The sequence below is a fragment of the Xyrauchen texanus genome, chromosome 9, assembly GCF_025860055.1.
Source record: "Xyrauchen texanus isolate HMW12.3.18 chromosome 9, RBS_HiC_50CHRs, whole genome shotgun sequence".
Taxonomy (NCBI): Eukaryota; Metazoa; Chordata; class Actinopteri; order Cypriniformes; family Catostomidae; genus Xyrauchen; species Xyrauchen texanus.
In genome coordinates this window covers 20,675,549-20,693,776 of record NC_068284.1, presented here as the reverse complement: position 1 = coordinate 20,693,776, position 18,228 = coordinate 20,675,549, and the positions used below count along the sequence as shown (strand labels likewise).

The 18,228-nt window shown below is 40.8% G+C and overlaps 1 protein-coding gene across 1 annotated transcript in view; it reads left to right on the top strand.

Annotated features, from left to right (window-relative positions):
* LOC127648768 (kinesin-associated protein 3-like) overlaps positions 1–18,228 on the top strand; it is a 55,671-nt gene that overhangs the window by 20,983 nt on the left and 16,460 nt on the right. Inside the window, exons 12-17 of the mRNA XM_052133523.1 lie at positions 2,334–2,442; positions 2,667–2,779; positions 8,984–9,149; positions 9,885–10,010; positions 12,813–12,911; positions 15,639–15,724. Coding sequence (XP_051989483.1) covers positions 2,334–2,442; positions 2,667–2,779; positions 8,984–9,149; positions 9,885–10,010; positions 12,813–12,911; positions 15,639–15,724 — 699 coding nt within the window. The remainder of the gene's footprint in view (positions 1–2,333; positions 2,443–2,666; positions 2,780–8,983; positions 9,150–9,884; positions 10,011–12,812; positions 12,912–15,638; positions 15,725–18,228) is intronic.

The window sequence follows — 18,228 nt, the reverse complement described above, 5'->3', positions numbered from 1 at the left end:
GTTTTGTAAAAATTGGCTAATTTAAGTGCTGTCTTTCTCACATGGGTTTAATGAGATAACACAGCTTATTTAATAAGAGAGGGGCCTCCATGAGGTCACCAGCAATTGGCAGGTTACAATTTCTCTGCAACAACTTCTGCCCAATCGTTGTCATCTTTAAAATGCTTGTCTACTCTAATAGGGTGAAAATGCCTGCCAGATGCTTGTAAAAAAGAAGAAATTCCCCATTCTAAACGTTCAGCCTATTGCCTGGAGACAGTCAGGGCATAATGTCAGAAAAGCTGTGTGACTCCTTAGGGCAGTAGTCAGTGTTGCATTGCCTTTCTTTTATTTATTTACTCAGTTGTTTTTGTTTGTTGTTTTTTGTTCATTTGTTTTCGTTCCTCCTTTCTTTCTTTCTTTCTTTCTTTCTTTCTTTCTTTGTTTCTTTCTTTTGTTTGTTCATTGTTGTTATTCATTTTGTCTCTCTGTTTTTCAATTTTCTTTTGTCATGTCATTCTTTTTTCAAATGTTTAAATCCTCATCAATAGCAAAATGTGGGTACTGCATTTCTTCTGTCTCTCTGGATCTGGTGTCCCTCTGATCTGCGCTGGTAGTGAGCCTGGTCCCCTTTTCAGGATAGGGAGGATTTTGATCAAACAGCCTCACTGCTCTGGGTTCTCAACTGGTGAAGAGAGGCCTGGCATTGGACCCATTCCTCTGCCACAAAAGGGTCTAGCTATAATTACTCAAAGCTGTGAGTGAGTGAGTGAGTGAGTGAGTGAGTGAGTGAGTGAGTGAGTGAGTGAGTGAGGAAATGCTTGGAGGGGTTATAGAGCTATGAAACCAAGGAGCGCTAGAGACGGTGGTGGGAGGGAGGGAGGACACAGGGTTTATTTAACATTACTGGTAAATAGGAGCAAGCAGGTGCCAGTGAGTCTAGACTGCGTGATTTGGAGGCCTGGAACCAGGTTATGTGATACTCTATATGGGAAAGGCCTGATTGCATACCGCTGCCTCTTCACAGACCTGCCTTGCTCTGTTCGTGCCTTCCTGTTTAACATCCAATCAGCAGACGCCGTGGCCATGCCCAGTGTGGCCCATGGAGCTCCTCTTGTGATCCTCTTTTTGTCTCTTTTTCTTCTCATTTCTCTCCACCCATACATGCTGAATCAATTTGCAGCTGGCCAGATATCTCTTGCCAAGTGGTAGCCCTGCCAAGTGTCTTGCATTGGGCCGTTTCAGCCACAGCATTGACCTGATTGAAGTGGACTGTAGGATATTGTCTCAACTCTCTCTGGCTCTTGAATAAAAACACAAATAACAATACCTTTGCCAACACTGGCAGCAGATATATTTTTACCTGTCAGTAACAGTCTCTTTCAACATGCATTTCTCTCCTTTGTTTTTCCTCTTATTGCATGATACGCCACATGTAAAATCCTCCTCCCTTTTAAAATATGCCTCAATCAGCTCATTGTAATGTGCTCTGAAGGCACTTTGAGATCATGCAAGCGCACTGTTGTGACGGACACTATTTATATATTGTGGCATTACAATTTTGTCACGTAAGACTGTGGATCTCAACTGGCTTTGCACCAGGACTGTAGACCAACACAGCACCCAATTGGACCCTTTTCAAATATCCTGGTTTGAAATGCAAAATGAAACGATAGCAAGGTAGACTTGTATAACAGTGAATGGGAGACCACAGCAAATGTAATTTTTGCTTACCCATTTGCTCCAACAACAAAAGAAAAAAATCTATTATTACACTTTAACAACTTTCCAAAAGAATAAAAAATGGAGAGCGATGAATTGCAGCAGTCAGAAGAGAGAAATAGGCCAAAATTTCTGTCAGTCCATCAGCAGCTGTATTAGAAACCTCATTGCAGCAGTGGTAACCCGGTTTTGAAAAACTTACTCCAGGGTAATATAATACAAATTATAATGGTAGAAAGTTACACTAAATAGTTGTATTTTATATTTACACTATATAAATGTATTTTCAGGCCTAACACATGGAACAAACACTGAGCCAAATATTGTATTAGTATTAGCCATATTACTAAAAGAAATAATAATTTGACAACACCAAAACAATTAAGCTTTTTTCTCCCTTTTGAAAGTTAAGCATATTTATTTTGCTATCCTAATTATACATCATTATATGTTTAGTTGCATTTTATTGATGCATCGAGCATTGTTTTTATGCCTGCTGTCCACAACCCTATCATAACAGACCTGCGACCCATGTTTGGGTCACAACGCACTAATTGAGAATCACTGTTGTTATGTATGATACATGTGTCGAGATACCCTGGGTGTTCATTTCTTGCATCATGTGTGTGCAGCTTACGCAAATGCTATTCGAACACAACAATGAAAGAATCGACACTGAGCTTATCTCCTTCTGCATCAACCTGGCTGCCAACAAGAGGAATGCTCAGATTATCTGTGAGGGTAAGAGCCTGTGCCTCATTTTTCCTGGAATGAAATGCAAGGCATATGTGCTTAGCCACACTCTCACAATCTCCTGTGTTTACATGTTATAAAACAAACTGTCACACACCATTGAAGTCTAATACTCTTCTATAGTAAATATTACATGAAATCAGTTAAAGCTTATGATCAATCTCTGACTGAGCTTGTTTGTAAATGGTTGGATTTGTGTGTTTGCTATGCAGGTAATGGATTGAAGATGCTGATGAAGAGAGCACTCAAACTGAAGGACCCGCTGCTGATGAAGATGATTAGGAACATATCACAGCATGACGGACACTTGAAACAGCTCTTCATTGTAAATACACTATTTCTGCAATTCCAATTTATAGAAGCCTATGTGTTGTGTAGCTTGTTAATAACTTGCAGTTATGGTTAATAAGTTAAATATGTGGTACTGTGGCCTAGCTGTTGAAGATTTGAGCTTGCATCTAAAACTTTATTGGGGTGATCACTATTACGTCCATTAGACACTTAAAGGAATATTTCAGGTTCAGTACAAGAATCGATAGAATTTAGGTTATAATGCTGATAACCACAAACATTATTTTGACTCATCTGTACTTTTCTTTAATAAATTCAAAAATCGAGTTCACAGTGAGGCATTTACAATGGAAGTGAATGAGGGCTAAATTTTTGGAATGTTAAAGTCAGAAATGGGAAGCTTAATATTTTATAAATAAGTGCTGAGTGACTCCAGCCAGGCATCCTATGCAACCAAATTGGCCCGGTTAGGGTAGAGTCACATGGGGTAACGGTATAATGTGTTTCACACGTTATGTCTCTGTGGCATCGCGCTCAAGATGCTTGGGTTGAAGGTTTCAGACACTGAGGCAGCTGGTGCCACCCAGATTGAGGTGAATCACTACGCGACCATGAGGACCTAAAAAGCACATTGGGATGTGGGCATTACAAATTTGGGAGAAAAAAAAAAGTTATGTAAACCTTTCAAATATAATTAATTTTACATCTTTGCACTTTCGCACTCTATTATTGTTATATTTTAATGAACCTTTATTATGTCTATTTTTCTTATAAAATATATACATTTTATTTAATTTTGTTTATTTAATATAATTCAGAGTTTGCAATACAGTCATAGTAGTAAAAACATTTTTTTAAAGTGTTTTCATTGAAGAAACAAAGCCAGGGCTGTAGCAACTATTATAATCTGGGGTGGGGGAAGTCCCCTTTACTTCTAGAAATATTTTTATGAAATTAAACATATTTATATTTTTTAGGAAATTATATATTAGCCTATATTTTAAGTTTCGGCAGCTGTGAAGTAACATATTGGCAGGTTCCTAAAGACACCTTTAAGACCCATCAGAATCCTACGTCAACCAGTCCGTTCAGCAGTGAACTGAACCAGTGCACAAAGGTAACGGTAAAGGCCAAAAAGGTGCAGCCATCAACTATTACTTTTCGGGACTACAGGGCAAATAATGTCAGGTTAATGAAGGATACATTTAAAACATGATTGCGTTTTTGATCATTAAATTAATAACTTTGTATTAAAAAGTGCAATTTTTCTCACCATCAATCAGGTACATGAGATGGCGCACTCTTGTTCTCTTTCTTGCTGACATATGCAGCGTGAGCAGGAAAAGAGAGAGAGGGAGAGTGCACACTCTCATGCAACTGACTGATGGTGAGAAAATTGCACTGAAGCCAGAAATACAAGGATGGTTAAAAGGAAAATTTTTGTGAAAATTGATCTGTCACTTGGTAATATGGCTTATATTGATAATGTATTTGGCTCAGTGTTTGATCCATACAGTGGGTACGGAAAGTATTCAGACCCCTTACGTTTTTCACTCTGTTATATTGCAGCCATTTGCTAAAATCATTTTTTCCTCATTATTGTACACACAGCACCCCATATTGACAGAAAAACACAGAATTGTTGACATTTTTGCACATTTATTAAAAAAGAAAAACTGAAATATCACATGGTCCTAAGTATTCAGACCCTTTGCTGTGACACTCATATATTTAACATTTCTTCTGATCATCCTTGAGATGATTCTACACCTTCAATTGAGTCCAGCTGTGTTTGATTATACTGATTGGACTTGATTAGGAAAGCCACACACCTGTCTATATAAGACCTTACAGCTCACAGTGCATGTCAGAACAAATGAGAATCATGAGGTCAAAGGAACTGCCTGAAGAGCTCAGAGACAGAATTGTGGCAAGGCACAGATCTGGCCAAGGTTACAAAAAAATGTCTGCTGCCTTTAAGGTTCATAAGAGCACAGTGGCCTCCATAATCCTTAAATGGAAGACGTTTGGGACGACCAGAACTCTTCTAGATCTGGCCCTCCGGCCAAACTGAGCTATCAGGGGAGAAGAGCCTTGGTGAGAGAGGTAAAGAAGAACCCAAAGATCACTGTGGCTGAGCTCCAGAGATGCAGTCGGGAGATGGGAGAAAGTTGTAGTAAGTCAACCATCACTGCAGCCATCCACCAGTCGGGGCTTAATGGCAGAGTGGCCCGACGGAAGCCTCTCAGTGCAAGACACATGAAAGCCTGCATGGTGTTTGCTAAAAAACACCGGAAGGACTCCAAGATGGTGATAAATAAGATTCTCTGGTCTGATGAGACCAAGATTGAACTTTTTGGCCTTAATTCTAAGCGGTATGTGTGGAGAAAACCAGGCACTGCTCATCACCTGTCCAATACAGTCTCAACAGTGAAGCATGGTGGTGGCAGCATCATGCTGTGGGGGTGTTTTTCAGCTGCAGGGACAGGACGACTGGTTGCAATCGAGGGAAAGATGAATGCGGCCAAGTACAGGGATATCCTGGACGAAAACCTTCCCCAGAGTGCTCTGGACCTCAGACTGGGCGAAGGTTCACCTTCCAACAAGACAATGACCCCAAGCACACCGCTAAAATAATGAAGGAGTGGCTTCACAACAACTCCGTGACTGTTCTTGAATGGCCCAGCCAGAGCCCTGACTTAAACCCAATTGAGCATCTCTGGAGAGACCTGAAAATGGCTGTCCACCAACGTTTACCATCCAACCTGACAGAACTGGAGAGGATCTGCAAGGAGGAATGGCAGAGGATACCCAAATCCAGATGTCAAAAACTTGTTGCATCTTTCCCAAAAAGACTCATGGCTGTATTAGATCAAAAGGGTGCTTCTACTAAATACTGAACAAAGGGTCTGAATACTTAGGACCATGTGATATTTCAGTTTTTCTTTTTTAATAAATGTGCAAAAATGTCAACAATTCTGTGTTTTTCTGTCAATATGGGGTGCTGTGTGTACAATAATGAGGAAAAAAAATGAACTTAAATGATTTTAGCAAATGGCTGCAATATAACAAAGAGTGAAAAATTTAAGGGGGTCTGAATACTTTCCGTACCCACTGTATGTTAGGTTGAAAAATCCCACTTATGCTATTGTTTTTTTCCATCCATCCATCTTCAAACGCTTATCCGAAGTTGGGTCACGGGGGCAGCAGCTCCAGCAAGGGGCCCCAAACTTCCCTATCCCGAGCCACATTAACCAGCTCTGACTGGGGGATCCCGAGGCGTTCCCAGGCATGTGTGGAGATGTAATCTATCCACCTAGTCTTGGGTCTTCCCAGAGGCCTCCTCCCAGCTGGAAGTGCCTGAAACACCTTCCTAGGGAGGCGCCCAAGGGGCATCCTTACCAGATGCCCAAACCACCTCAACTGACCCCTTTCGACGCAAAGGAGCAGCGGCTCTACTCCGAGCTCTTCAAGGATGACTGAGCTCCTCACCCTATCTCTAAGGGAGAAGCCCGCCACCCTTCTGAGGAAGCCCATTTCGGCTGCTTGTACTTGCGACCTAGTTCTTTCGGTCATGACCCAGCCTTCATGACCATAGGTGAGGGTAGGACGAAAAATTATTTCCCCAGAGTCTTTCCCCACCCCCTGACCCAACTCACCACCAGATGGTGATCGGTTGACAGCTCCGCCCCTCTCTTCACCCGAGTGTCCAAAACATATGGCCTCAGATGAAAACACGCCTCAATATCCTGTCCATGAATATCACAAACAGGATTGTGACAAAGCGCAACCCATGCTGAGACCAACCCCCACATGGAACGAACTCGACTTTGTGCCGAGGACCCGGACACCGCTATCGCTTTGGACGTACTGGGATTGGATCGCACTAAGAAGGAACCCCCCACCCCGTACTCTCGCAGCACCTCCCACAGTCTCTCCCAGGGGGCCGGTCATACGCCTTCTCCAGATCCACAAAACACATTTAGACCGGATGGGCATACTCCCAGGCCCCCTCCAGGATCCTTGCGAGTAAAGATCTGGTCCTTCGTTCCATGGCCAGGACGGAACCCGCATTGTTCCTCTTCAATCCAAGGTTCGACAATCGGCCGGACCCTCCTCCCCAGCACCTTGGAGTAAACTTTACCAGGGAGGCTGAGAAGTGCGATACCCCTGTAGTGGGCACACACTCTCTGATCCCCTTTTTTGAAGAGGGGAATCACCCCGAACACCCCGTTCTGCCACTCCTTATGCACTGTCCCAGACTTCCATGCAATGTTGAAAGAGGCGTGTCATCCATGACACCCCCTCCACATCCAAAGGTTTCAGTATTTCTGGTCAGGTCTCATCAATCTCCGGGGCTTTGCCACTGCAGAGTTTTTTGACTACCTCAGTGACCTCCCCCAGGGAAATAGAATCTGTTCCCCATCAGCCTCTGGCTCTGCCTCTATCATGGAGGGGGTGTTGGGATTTAGGAGTTCTTCAAAGTGTTCCTTCCACTGCCCAATAACAACCTCGGTTGAGGTCAACAGTGTCCCATCTTTGCTGTATACAGCTTGGATGGTTCCCCGTTTCCCCCTCCTAAGGTGGCAGACGGTTTTCCAGAAGCATTTTGTTGTAGACCGAAAGTCCTTCTCCATGGCTTCTATGAACTTTTCCCACACCCACTGCTTTGCCTCCCTCACTGCAGAGGCCGCAGCCCTTCTGGCCTGTCAGTACCTTGCAGCTGCCTCCGGAGACCACCGGGACAACAAATCCCGGAAGGCCTTTTTATTCAGTTGGACGGCTTCCCTGACCACCAGTGTCCACCACGGTGTTCAAGGGTTACCACCCCTTGCGGCACCTAAAACCTAGAGGCCGCAGCTCTCCACCGCGCCTTCGGCAATGGAAGCTTTGAACATTGCCCACTCCGGTTCAATGTCCCCAACCTCCGCAGGGATGCCTGAAAAGCTCCGCTGGAGGTGTGAGTTGAAGATCTTGCGCACAGGGTCCTCCTCCAAATATTCCCAGTTCACCCGCACTACTCGCTTGGGCTTCCCAGGTCTGTCCAGAGTCTTTCCCCACCCCCTGACCCAGCTCACCACCAGATGGTGATCAGTTGACAGCTCCGCCCCTCTCTTCACCCGAGTATCCAAAACATATGGCCTCAGATGAAAACAAAATCGATCATCGACCTTTGGCCTAGGGTGCTCTGGTACCACGTACACTTATGAGCATCCTTATGTTCGAACATGGTGTTTGTTATAGATAATCCACTCTGGTTCAGATCGGGGAGGCCGTTCCTCCCAATCAAGCCTTTCCAGGTGTCCCTGTAATTTCCCACGTGCGCATTGAAGTCACCCAGCATTACTATGGAGTCCCCTACTGGGGCCCTATTCAGGACTCCATTCAGGGTCTCCAAAAAGGTAGAATACTCTGACAACAGTCAGAGTTTCCCCCCCACAACCCGTAGGCGTAGGGAGGCGACTCTCTCGTCCACCGCGGTAAACTCCAACGTAGCGGCGCTCAGCCGGGGACTCGTGAGTATCCCCACAACCGCCCGTCGCCTCACACCCTGGAAAACTCCAGAGAAGAATAGAGTCCATCCCCAATCCAGGAGTATGGATCCAGAGCCAAAACTGTGCTTCGAAGTAAGCCCCACCAGATCCAACTGGTAGCGCTCCACCTCCCTCGCCAGTTCCGGCTCCTCTACCCACCCCCCACCACCACCCCCACCCCGGTGACGTTCCACATCCCTAGAGCTAGCCTTTACCGCTCGGGTCTTGTCCATCGAGACCCACGGCCTTCACTGCCACCCATATGGCAGCGCACCCGACTCCTGTGGTTTCTCCAATGGGTGGTGGGCCCAAAGTATGTAGAGGGGGGTATCACGTTGCTTCTTCGGGGCAGGATAACTCCTCCTCTTGCCATTTTTCCATGGAGTCTTTGTGAACCATTCTTAGTCTGGCCCCCTCACCTGAGACCACTTTGCCTTGGGAGACCCTACCAGGAGCACCTGGCTCCAGACAACTCAGCCCTCAGGATCATAAGGGCACACAAACCTCTCCACCACGATAAGGTGCTGGTTCCCGGAGAGGCTATTGTTTTTGCATGTTATAAATGATTAATTTTCCTTTTCAGCCTGTAATGTTAATTATTTTTGCATATCGTTGTGCTTAACAATTGTTTCTTTCATGGTAAAACCAGTTGAGATCCTGTGTTCTAAATGACCTAGAGATGTTTGGTGTAATTTTCCCTCCAGGACTTTGTGGGTGACCTGGCGGCTCAGATCAAGCAGGAGGAAGATGAGGAGTTTGTTATTGAGTGCTTGGGTACAATGGCTAACCTCACCATCCCTGACCTGGACTGGGAGCTCCTGCTGAAAGAGTACAACTTGGTGCCCTACCTCAAAGACCACCTCAAACCTGGTAATGCTGACATGTCCACAGTGATACTTAGATGTACCCGTTTGAGTAGGAATTTGTCGTAGTCTTTTGCTGTCTAGAAAAATAATGTACACGCTACTATATGCTACACTCAATCTTGTATACTGACAATGACATTGACACAGTTCCTATAGCGCAACTGGTAGAGCATGGGAGCTAGCAATGGAAAGATCGAGGGTTCGATTCCCAAGGAACACATAATCTGATCAAATGTATACACTGAATGCACTGTAAGTCGCTTTGAATAAAACTGTCTGCTAAATGTATAAAAGGTAAATGTAAATTCTGCATACTATTTTGTTAAATTAGTATGTCAAACAATATGCAACAATAAACATTTTAAACTGCATTAAATGATATTATTGGCATATAACCTAAGTATTTTTTATGTTTACATTAGTGAGAAAGTTTTATCAGTACAAAAATGAAGAGTTGCAAAGGAGATGAAGAATGATATTGCCTCTGTTTATTTGTCACACTTAAAATGACAGGTCAAGTTGAGTGCAATGCATTGTGGGATATAGCTAGTATTCTACACAGTAGTACATTTTGACAAATGTAGTAGGTAATCTGGATATTCCGTATACACATACAAAAAACTTTACACAGCATACTGAATGCACTCTAAGAGTAGTACGATAGTATGCCATTTAAATAACCCTCCATTTCTTCTTGTATATTACTAAAGCTGTTTTGACATTTTATCTTTGTGTTTAGGCTCAGCAGAGGATGACTTGATCCTGGAGGTGGTGATCATGATTGGTACGGTGTCTATGGATGACTCCTGTGCCGTCATGCTGGCAAAGTCAGGCATCATCCCTGCTCTAATTGAGCTGCTAAATGGTAAGTTTGCCACTTATGGTTTCTACCATTACCTACCTACTTGGGCTGGGTATCACCAGCCACCTCACGATATATTACGTATTGCAATACACGGGTTGCAATACATCACAATATCATGATTAGTTTTGTAATTTCAATTAATTTGGGTATATTTCATTTATTATGTCCATTTTTCTTACATTCTGTATGAAAGAAAATCTCTTTCATCTAATGCTGTTATCCATTATACAGGAGACCTTCTAACATGTTAAATTACAGACATAGAGTATCAATTTTACAAATGTTATTTTGTCATTAGTTTTTCATAATATTGGTGATATTTTAGCTTTTTTTATATATATATAGTCCATGTATTACATCAATAAACATGATGTATTGAAATTGCTTATATTATATTGGAGATATACAGTACTTTGTATCATGTTTGTTGTTTAAATGCCTAATTTGTACTATTTGCAAATATTTACTTAGATATGTAGAACATGTGCTAAAATGGTACAGTCTTTTTAAGTTTCTTTGGTCGAATGGCTTCTTTACAGCATCCATGCTATATCTGATTAGAAATAATTGTGAAATTTCGATATTTAATTGTATCGACACAGCCCTACTAAATAATTTGCATGTAGATTACCTACAAAATAACCAGTTACTAAAAGGTATAGTTCACCCAAAAATGAAAATTCTCTCATAATTTACTCTCCCTCATGTCATCCCAGATGTGAATTAATTTCTTCTGCTGAAAACAAAGAAGAATTTTAGAAAAATTTCTCCGCTCTGTAGGTCCACAATGCAAGTGAATGGAGGCCAGAAATTTGAAGGTCCAAAAAGCACACAAAGGCAACATAAAATTTATTCAAATGTCTTCAGTGGTTAAATCTCTCTTCAGAAGCGATGTAATAGGTGTGGGTGAGAAACAAATCGATATTTAACTCCTTTTTTTACTATAAATCTTCACTTTCACTTCCACATTCTTCTTCTTTTGTTTTTTGGCTATTCGCATTCTTTGTGCATATCGCCACCTACTGGGCAGGGAGGAGAATGTATAGTAAAAAGGAGGTCTTTTTTAGACTTTCAAAGTTCTGGTCAACATTCACATGCATTGTATGGACCTACAGAGCTGAAAAATTCTTCTAAAAATCTTTGTTTGTGTTCAGCAGAAGAAAGAAAGTCATACACATCTGGGATGGCATGAGGGTGAGTCAATGACAAGAGAATCCCTTTAAAAGACATTTTCATATTTTCTGTGCTGATTTTATTAGATAAGCTGCCAAATTCTGCAAAATAGATTTAAAGATGGTAAAATGTGTTAATAAAGCTGGGAGTACTACTCTCATGTTAACACATTAACCAAAATATATATATATATATATAAAAAGATTCAAATTCGAATTCTGCAGAAATCTTGTCTTAAACCCAATTCTTAAATTATCTCTCTTATGGATTAGTTCTAACCAGAAAAGTAAATTTCAGAGGAATATATCAGTGATGTTTCGACTTTGACTTTAATTTGCTCAAATGGCAATAGCTGCCCCCTGCTTTGCGTGCCTGTAGCCACTCAAGTACCAGATTTAAATTTGGCATGCTTTGTCCTTCATAATGTTATCAGATGAAATTAGTTTTCTTTAGACTAAACTAATATTAAATTAGATAAATTGGAATAAATTAACAGCCCAGGGTTAAATAGGACAGGGCATGCTGTTCTTGCTCTGTGGATTACATGCTGGAAAATGACAGCGTTTTCAGGAACAGGAAAGCCCCACTCTCATGGTATATATCCGATTTGCTGGTTCTGCTCAATGTGATCCCTCATTTCATTAAATATCTGATGGCGGGGCTCATCCTTTGCATTGGAAGGGATAAATAATTTAAATAAAATGAGCCAAGGCGGGTGAAATCTAACATAGGGATTGTCCCAACATACACCGCTACCTCTCAAAATGAAAAGGAAACTTCCTAAATTGTAAAATTTTTTGTACCCCCCTCTAGACACAGTGTTGACATTTGCACTAATACCATGTAATACTTTGTAACTTTGATCATGACAGTAAAATAGCAAAGCAGAAGCTTGCTTCCTTCATTATAAGCATTATGTCACAGCATCTAATGACAGATGCTTTGGTATTTATTTATATGTATTTTGTCAGCACGTTTATTTGGATACTTGGCCATTGGGAAAGGTGTTGACATGTCCTCTGTGATGTTATTTGTAGCTTGTACAAAGCTTGTACAGCTCCTTGCTGTAGCAGTATTCAATTTCTTGTCCCACGGAGCAGCTAGCCCCTTTGCTATTATTCTTATGGCGGAATTTCGATCCCGGGGGAAGAGATCAGACTGCACCAGATCAAAATTGAAATAAAGGCTTTTATTAAACTTAGGAGGGGGAAGCTACAAATGCACACTTCTCCATAGGAGCTTTCTCTATCGTTTCAGAGGAAAAGTTGATACTTAACTCAAATGGCAGCTTCTCATGAGAGCCTTTATACATAAACATGATCCACTGGAGAATGTCAGCTCACATGAGTTGGCACCAATGGATAGGAAATGCCTGCACAGCTGCACTGTGTGCTTGAAAGACTTTGTGTGTTTGTTAGTTAGCCATATTGCATTTCAGTTTAATGTTGTGCAGATATTCTCCTGATAAGGAAACGATTGTGCCTTTATGTAATGGTATGTCCATGAGGAACAAGTATTATTGGTCTAATCCTTCATTTGAGGTGAGCTGCTCTTTTCTATCATGTTGATTGATAGTCAGGCAAAGTCAAAATAATAGTCTTCATCTGCTTGCTTTTGCTCTGTTTCTAGCCCAACAGGAAGATGATGAATTTGTATGTCAGATCATCTATGTCTTCTACCAGATGGTCTTCCACCAGGCAACCAGAGATGTCATCATTAAGGACACTCGTATCCTTGTTACAGTAAATTGTTTTTCTCTGTGTAGGCATGTTGTTTTGTGCATATGTTTTGTAAATGTCCTTTGAGAGTTCTTTGGTCTTTGTTCACTGGTGAATTTAGATTTTGGAGGACTTCAGTCTTCACTACTACAACTATATTTCTGAAGAAATGCTCATATTCACATCTAAACTGACAGATAGAGAGAAGAGATAGATAGCTGGAGTAAAGATTAGACCCCAACCCAGACAATACAAGACTCCCTAAGACCTAGACCAAAACACTGAGTAATGACACCCAGAACCAGACCAAGGCATGTTTATGATGTGGTGTTGACAGGTCTCAAGACCATGACCACTAGATTAAGGCTCCAACTCTGGTAACTGCAGTATGCTGGTGATGATTATAAAAAAAATGGTTACATTATAAGTATGGCTGTCAATCAAATATTTTTTTTTATTTAAATTAATTCCATCATGTACAGATATTTCATATTACAGTATTTGCTGGGAAAAGCTCCTAAATTAAGATCATTAAAAGACAAGATAATATTTACATTGTTTATTTCCATATCATTGGCAAACAGTCAACAGAAATCAATTTTGCAGTTGAGTTTGCAGTTGATCAAAAAATGCACTACATGAACTTCTTTGACCATTGCACCACATCATGCTGTTTTTTTTCTGTGTCTCGAACCACAAGTGTACAAGAGTTAAAAATAGGGATGCACCGATGTGATCATTTTCCGCAGATACCGATTTTTAACAAAAATGTAGGCCGATACCGATATTTTGCCACATATTCATCATATTTTGTCATCAGATCACTGTGTTGCTTAGTAATTCTGCTATAAAAAAAATTACTAAGAGGTACAAAAGCTATTTTATTGTCCTAACAATAAATAATTTCCTTTGAACATGGATTAAAAGAAATTTAAAGAGAGCCACCATGAAAGATAAATGCAAGATAGTCCGATATGATCGATAACGGTCGATGTGGGTAAAAAAAGTTTTCTTGCACTTCTAAAACAATTTAGCACATTTAGTTTTTTTGCAATTTGAGGTGTTATGATAGAACATTACAAATTCATATTATGCATATTCAACATGCTTGATCTGATTTCGTTTATTTTTAGGGCTGGGTATTTATACAGATTTCCCAATTCAATTCTGATTCACAAGCTTGAGATTTGATTCCAATTTTGATTCGATTCTATATCAATTCATATGGCTATAATATCCATTTTGCTTGCAAATGAAAACAATTATCTCAGCTAATGCTGTAAATTATGCATGGGACCTTCTAACTAGGTACAATTTTAAAATAAATATACATGTAAATATCTGCGCACCATGTAATTAACGTGTAATTGAGATTGTTTTTATTTATTGTTTAATGCATAATTTATGCTTTATACAAATAATTACATTGATTTATTGAACATGTGCTAAAAAACAGTACTGTCTGTCTAAGAAAACCTGCAGTTCTCTAAAGAGCATCTGTGAAGGAGTCCATATTAACTAAAGAGGACTTGAATGGCTTCTTAACCTCATCCATGCTATTCATGATAAGAATTAATTGTTTATTTTTTGTCGTTGATCAACAATTGACTATAGAACAGAAAGGATATAAAAAGATCCAATATTCAATGACAAATGGATTGTGTGGATCTCGTCCTTGGACACACATTACATAAAACGGTCCAATCAAACTTTAATTCTCAACACGCAGTGAAAGGTTGCTGAACTTTTTTGCAGTTTTTCTACTCAATCACTGGTGAGTGAAATCTGAAAATGTACCAGCCTGTAGCTAATCTCTGGCATCTGTTGTCAAATAGAGTTGCACATCGTTCTTGGGATTTAAGAATTGATTACGAGTGTTCAAATGAAGATCGCGGGGGGCCTGGGTAGCTCAGCGAGTATTGATGCTGACTACCACACCTGGAGTCGCAAGTTCGAATCCAGGGTATGCTGAGTGAATCCAGTCAGGCTTCCTAAGCAACCAATTGGCCCGGTTGCTAGGGTAGGTAGAGTCACGTTGGGTTAACCTCCTCTTGGTCATCATAATGTGGTTCTCGCTCTTGGTGGGCACGTGGTGAGTTGAGTGTGATTCTGAGGAGAATAGCGTGAAGCCTCCACATAAAGGTCTCCATGGTAACACGGCCAACAAGCCACATGATAAGATGCACGGATTGATGGTCTCAGATGCGGAGACAACTGAGATTCATCCTCCGCCACCCAGATTGAGGCAAGTCACTACACCACCACGAGGACCCAGAGCACATTGGGAATTGCGCATTCCAAATTGGGGAGAAAAAATTAAATACAAAAATGAAGATTGTGATGAATCAGGAATTTTCAATTTAAAATTCCTATTTATTTTGATAGGTGTTTCTTAATAATACACAGAAAAAAATATTATAAACTTTCTACAATGCATTAAATGTACATAATTATTCATAAATAAACCATCAGTTTTTCATGCTTCCATTCAGTGCTGCATGCTCTGTGTGGTCTTGTTAGGCACATTGGCTGTAGTGGCATACGGGCCAAAGGGCATGATAAAATATTAACATTTTTATGTGGTGTTTTTTTTTTTAAGCGAAATGTTTAATGTCTTGCAATTTTATCTGTTGCTAATTTTAATTTCCACACATGTAAAGCTTGCACCAGATGAAAGTCAGATATGATGAGACTTTAATTGTAAATTAATTTCAAAATCCTTAACCATATCTCAAAGAGGCTCCAGCCTACCTCATCGACCTGATGCATGACAAAAATGTGGAGATCCGGAAGGTGTGTGACAACACTCTGGATATTATCGCCGTAAGTACTCCGGAATAACCTCACTACACACATGCACCAAATCAGAGTGAGAGGGCTTAGTCTGTATGTGTGTTTTACTCTATGCTTACCATGTGTGTTTACCATGGCAATAAAATCTGCTGCTTAATGGCCACTCACTGACATAAGATGGCAGTAAATGGTGATGAACTCTGAGAGCCAGGTTTGTTTGGGGAAGCATTTCATTCACTTTATTAGTCTGCTCGTTAAGCCTTGGCAACATGAAAGGTTGCGTGTGGGATCTGGTTTGTATCTGTGGTTAAAGAGAAAGGGCAGATGGATAGACCTGGCTCAGCAAACTGACATGTTTGAGTTGATTAGGTCTTGACGTTGATATCAAATACGCAGATTTACTTTCTCCTGCAATTGCTCATGAAATTACAATATGGAAATACTGATTTTTCCTGAGTAAATGGATCCGTTTGTTTTTGAAGTGGGTAACAGTTTAAGGATATGGATAGTTGACATGCTATATTCCATCTAAAGGTTTTTTAAACAGCATTTTGCTAATCCTTTTATAATTATTGTGCTTGCAGTTTTATGACTTCATAATAATTGAGAGACTACATGGAATATTTGTACCTTTACAAAATAATTTGTACCACTGCAGTTTCATGTAAATGAGAAAAGGTGATTAAAACAAATTAGGACCAGTTGCAGGACCTAAGATATGCACTTCCCTTTTGTACATTCATATAATGTTTTTATGTTGATTAAAAAACTTCTTTGACATGTCATGCATCAACTACCCATATACCAGATAAGAAAAATCTGTTGTAACCTGGAGCAGATTTTAAGTTAGTTGGTTCAAGTTTGTGTGCAATTTTATTCTCTCAGTGGCCCTCTGGGCTTTGCATCAGGGTTCTTGCCCCGGGCTCCCACACAGTTCTGCGCTGCTGTCCACATGATGAATGGACAGAGCAGAGAAAAGAGAAACCGGGCTTATTTACTCAGGTTCTGCCACAGGGGACCCTGGTTGATTAATCCATATTTTCATTCAGCGGAGCAGGCGGCGACATGACGCCTCAGCGGGCCCTTATACCTTAGGACCGAGAGTTGGCCTTGAGCTCCGAGCTCAAGCAGACCCCTTCCTGCACCCTCCTCCATCCATCCAAGTGAAGGTGCATCTCTTATGTCTCAGCAGATATGGTTTAACTAACATAAAATATCAGTCAAAATTGTCCTTTTTTTTTAATCAATCTTTAAATTAGCCTACTTTTCCACGTTTTAGAATGATTGAAGTCATCAAAACATTAAAACAAATGGTGTAGTGAGTAGTTACCCAACAATGTCCAACAAATCTTATATTTGAAATTCTTCTTAGTAGTCACCTGTTGTCTAATTTAGAGCTCTGCAAACCCTTCGTGAGGTGCCACCTGAGATGCTTTTTAAATGTCATTAAAGGAGTTCCCATATGTGCTGGACACTTGGCTGCTTTCCATCTCTATCTGATCCGACTCTAATAATTTCTTTTTTTGAAAACTTTCGTTTTGAGAAAATCAAGGTGGATGGGGTGTCACGGCAAAATTCTGTTGTCGACGTTGCCTCTTCGAATACTAGAATCTTTATTGTCAACCGACCAGAGCTTGTCAAATTTATTTCCACAAATTTGAAGCAATTTCGGCACAGAACTGCACCATGAATTTACTACAAGATCCCCTGGAGCAACTTGGGGTTAAGTTTATTACTCAGGGGCTCCTTGTAGGTATCGAACTACCAACCTTTTGATTATCAACCTTTAGCCTTCTGGAGAATCAATATGAGCTGCTACATGTAGGACAAGACCGATAAAGTGAAGAGGAAAGACAGAGTGAATGACAGACTTGAAAGACTTTGCAAACAGATCCAATAACAGGAAATCAACTAATTTTCCAATTCACCAGTAGTGCAGGCTGGGCAGAAGGCATATGGCTGTGGGCGACATGTGTGTTGTGTGTGGCATTCAACCCAGTTTGTGGGCTCCGCACCTTTTAATCACTGACTTCACTGGATTAAACCAGAGCTCTGTTTCTATATGGCACCGTCAGCAGCCACATTCTATGGGGAAAACCCTGCTCAGACAGAACACCTCATTGTGGGATGAAATATATCTGATGAGAGGCTGCTGTGGAGGGTCCAGACGGTGTTAAAAGTCTGCTGGAAGTTTTTTGCATGTTAAGGGGCTGCGACTGAAAGATTGCATTGGTAAATGGTAGATTGCCAGGCGTGACGTGTATGAGAGCCTCTCACTCAGATATTCACTGCAAATCTCTTGAGGGAAGTGAGTACCAGCACTGTTTTGACAACTTAAAAATGTATGAATTTGCACAGCTGTGTGGTGTAATTTAGGTTAGAGGAGAGTAACATATCTCAGGCAAATAAATATACACATTACTGGAATCACTGAGACATTTTTATGTTTTTAAACTAAATTGATGCTGCTTTTCACCAGTTTGGCAATTAATTGCTCAACATACATTCAAAAATATTAGTACTATAAATTATTA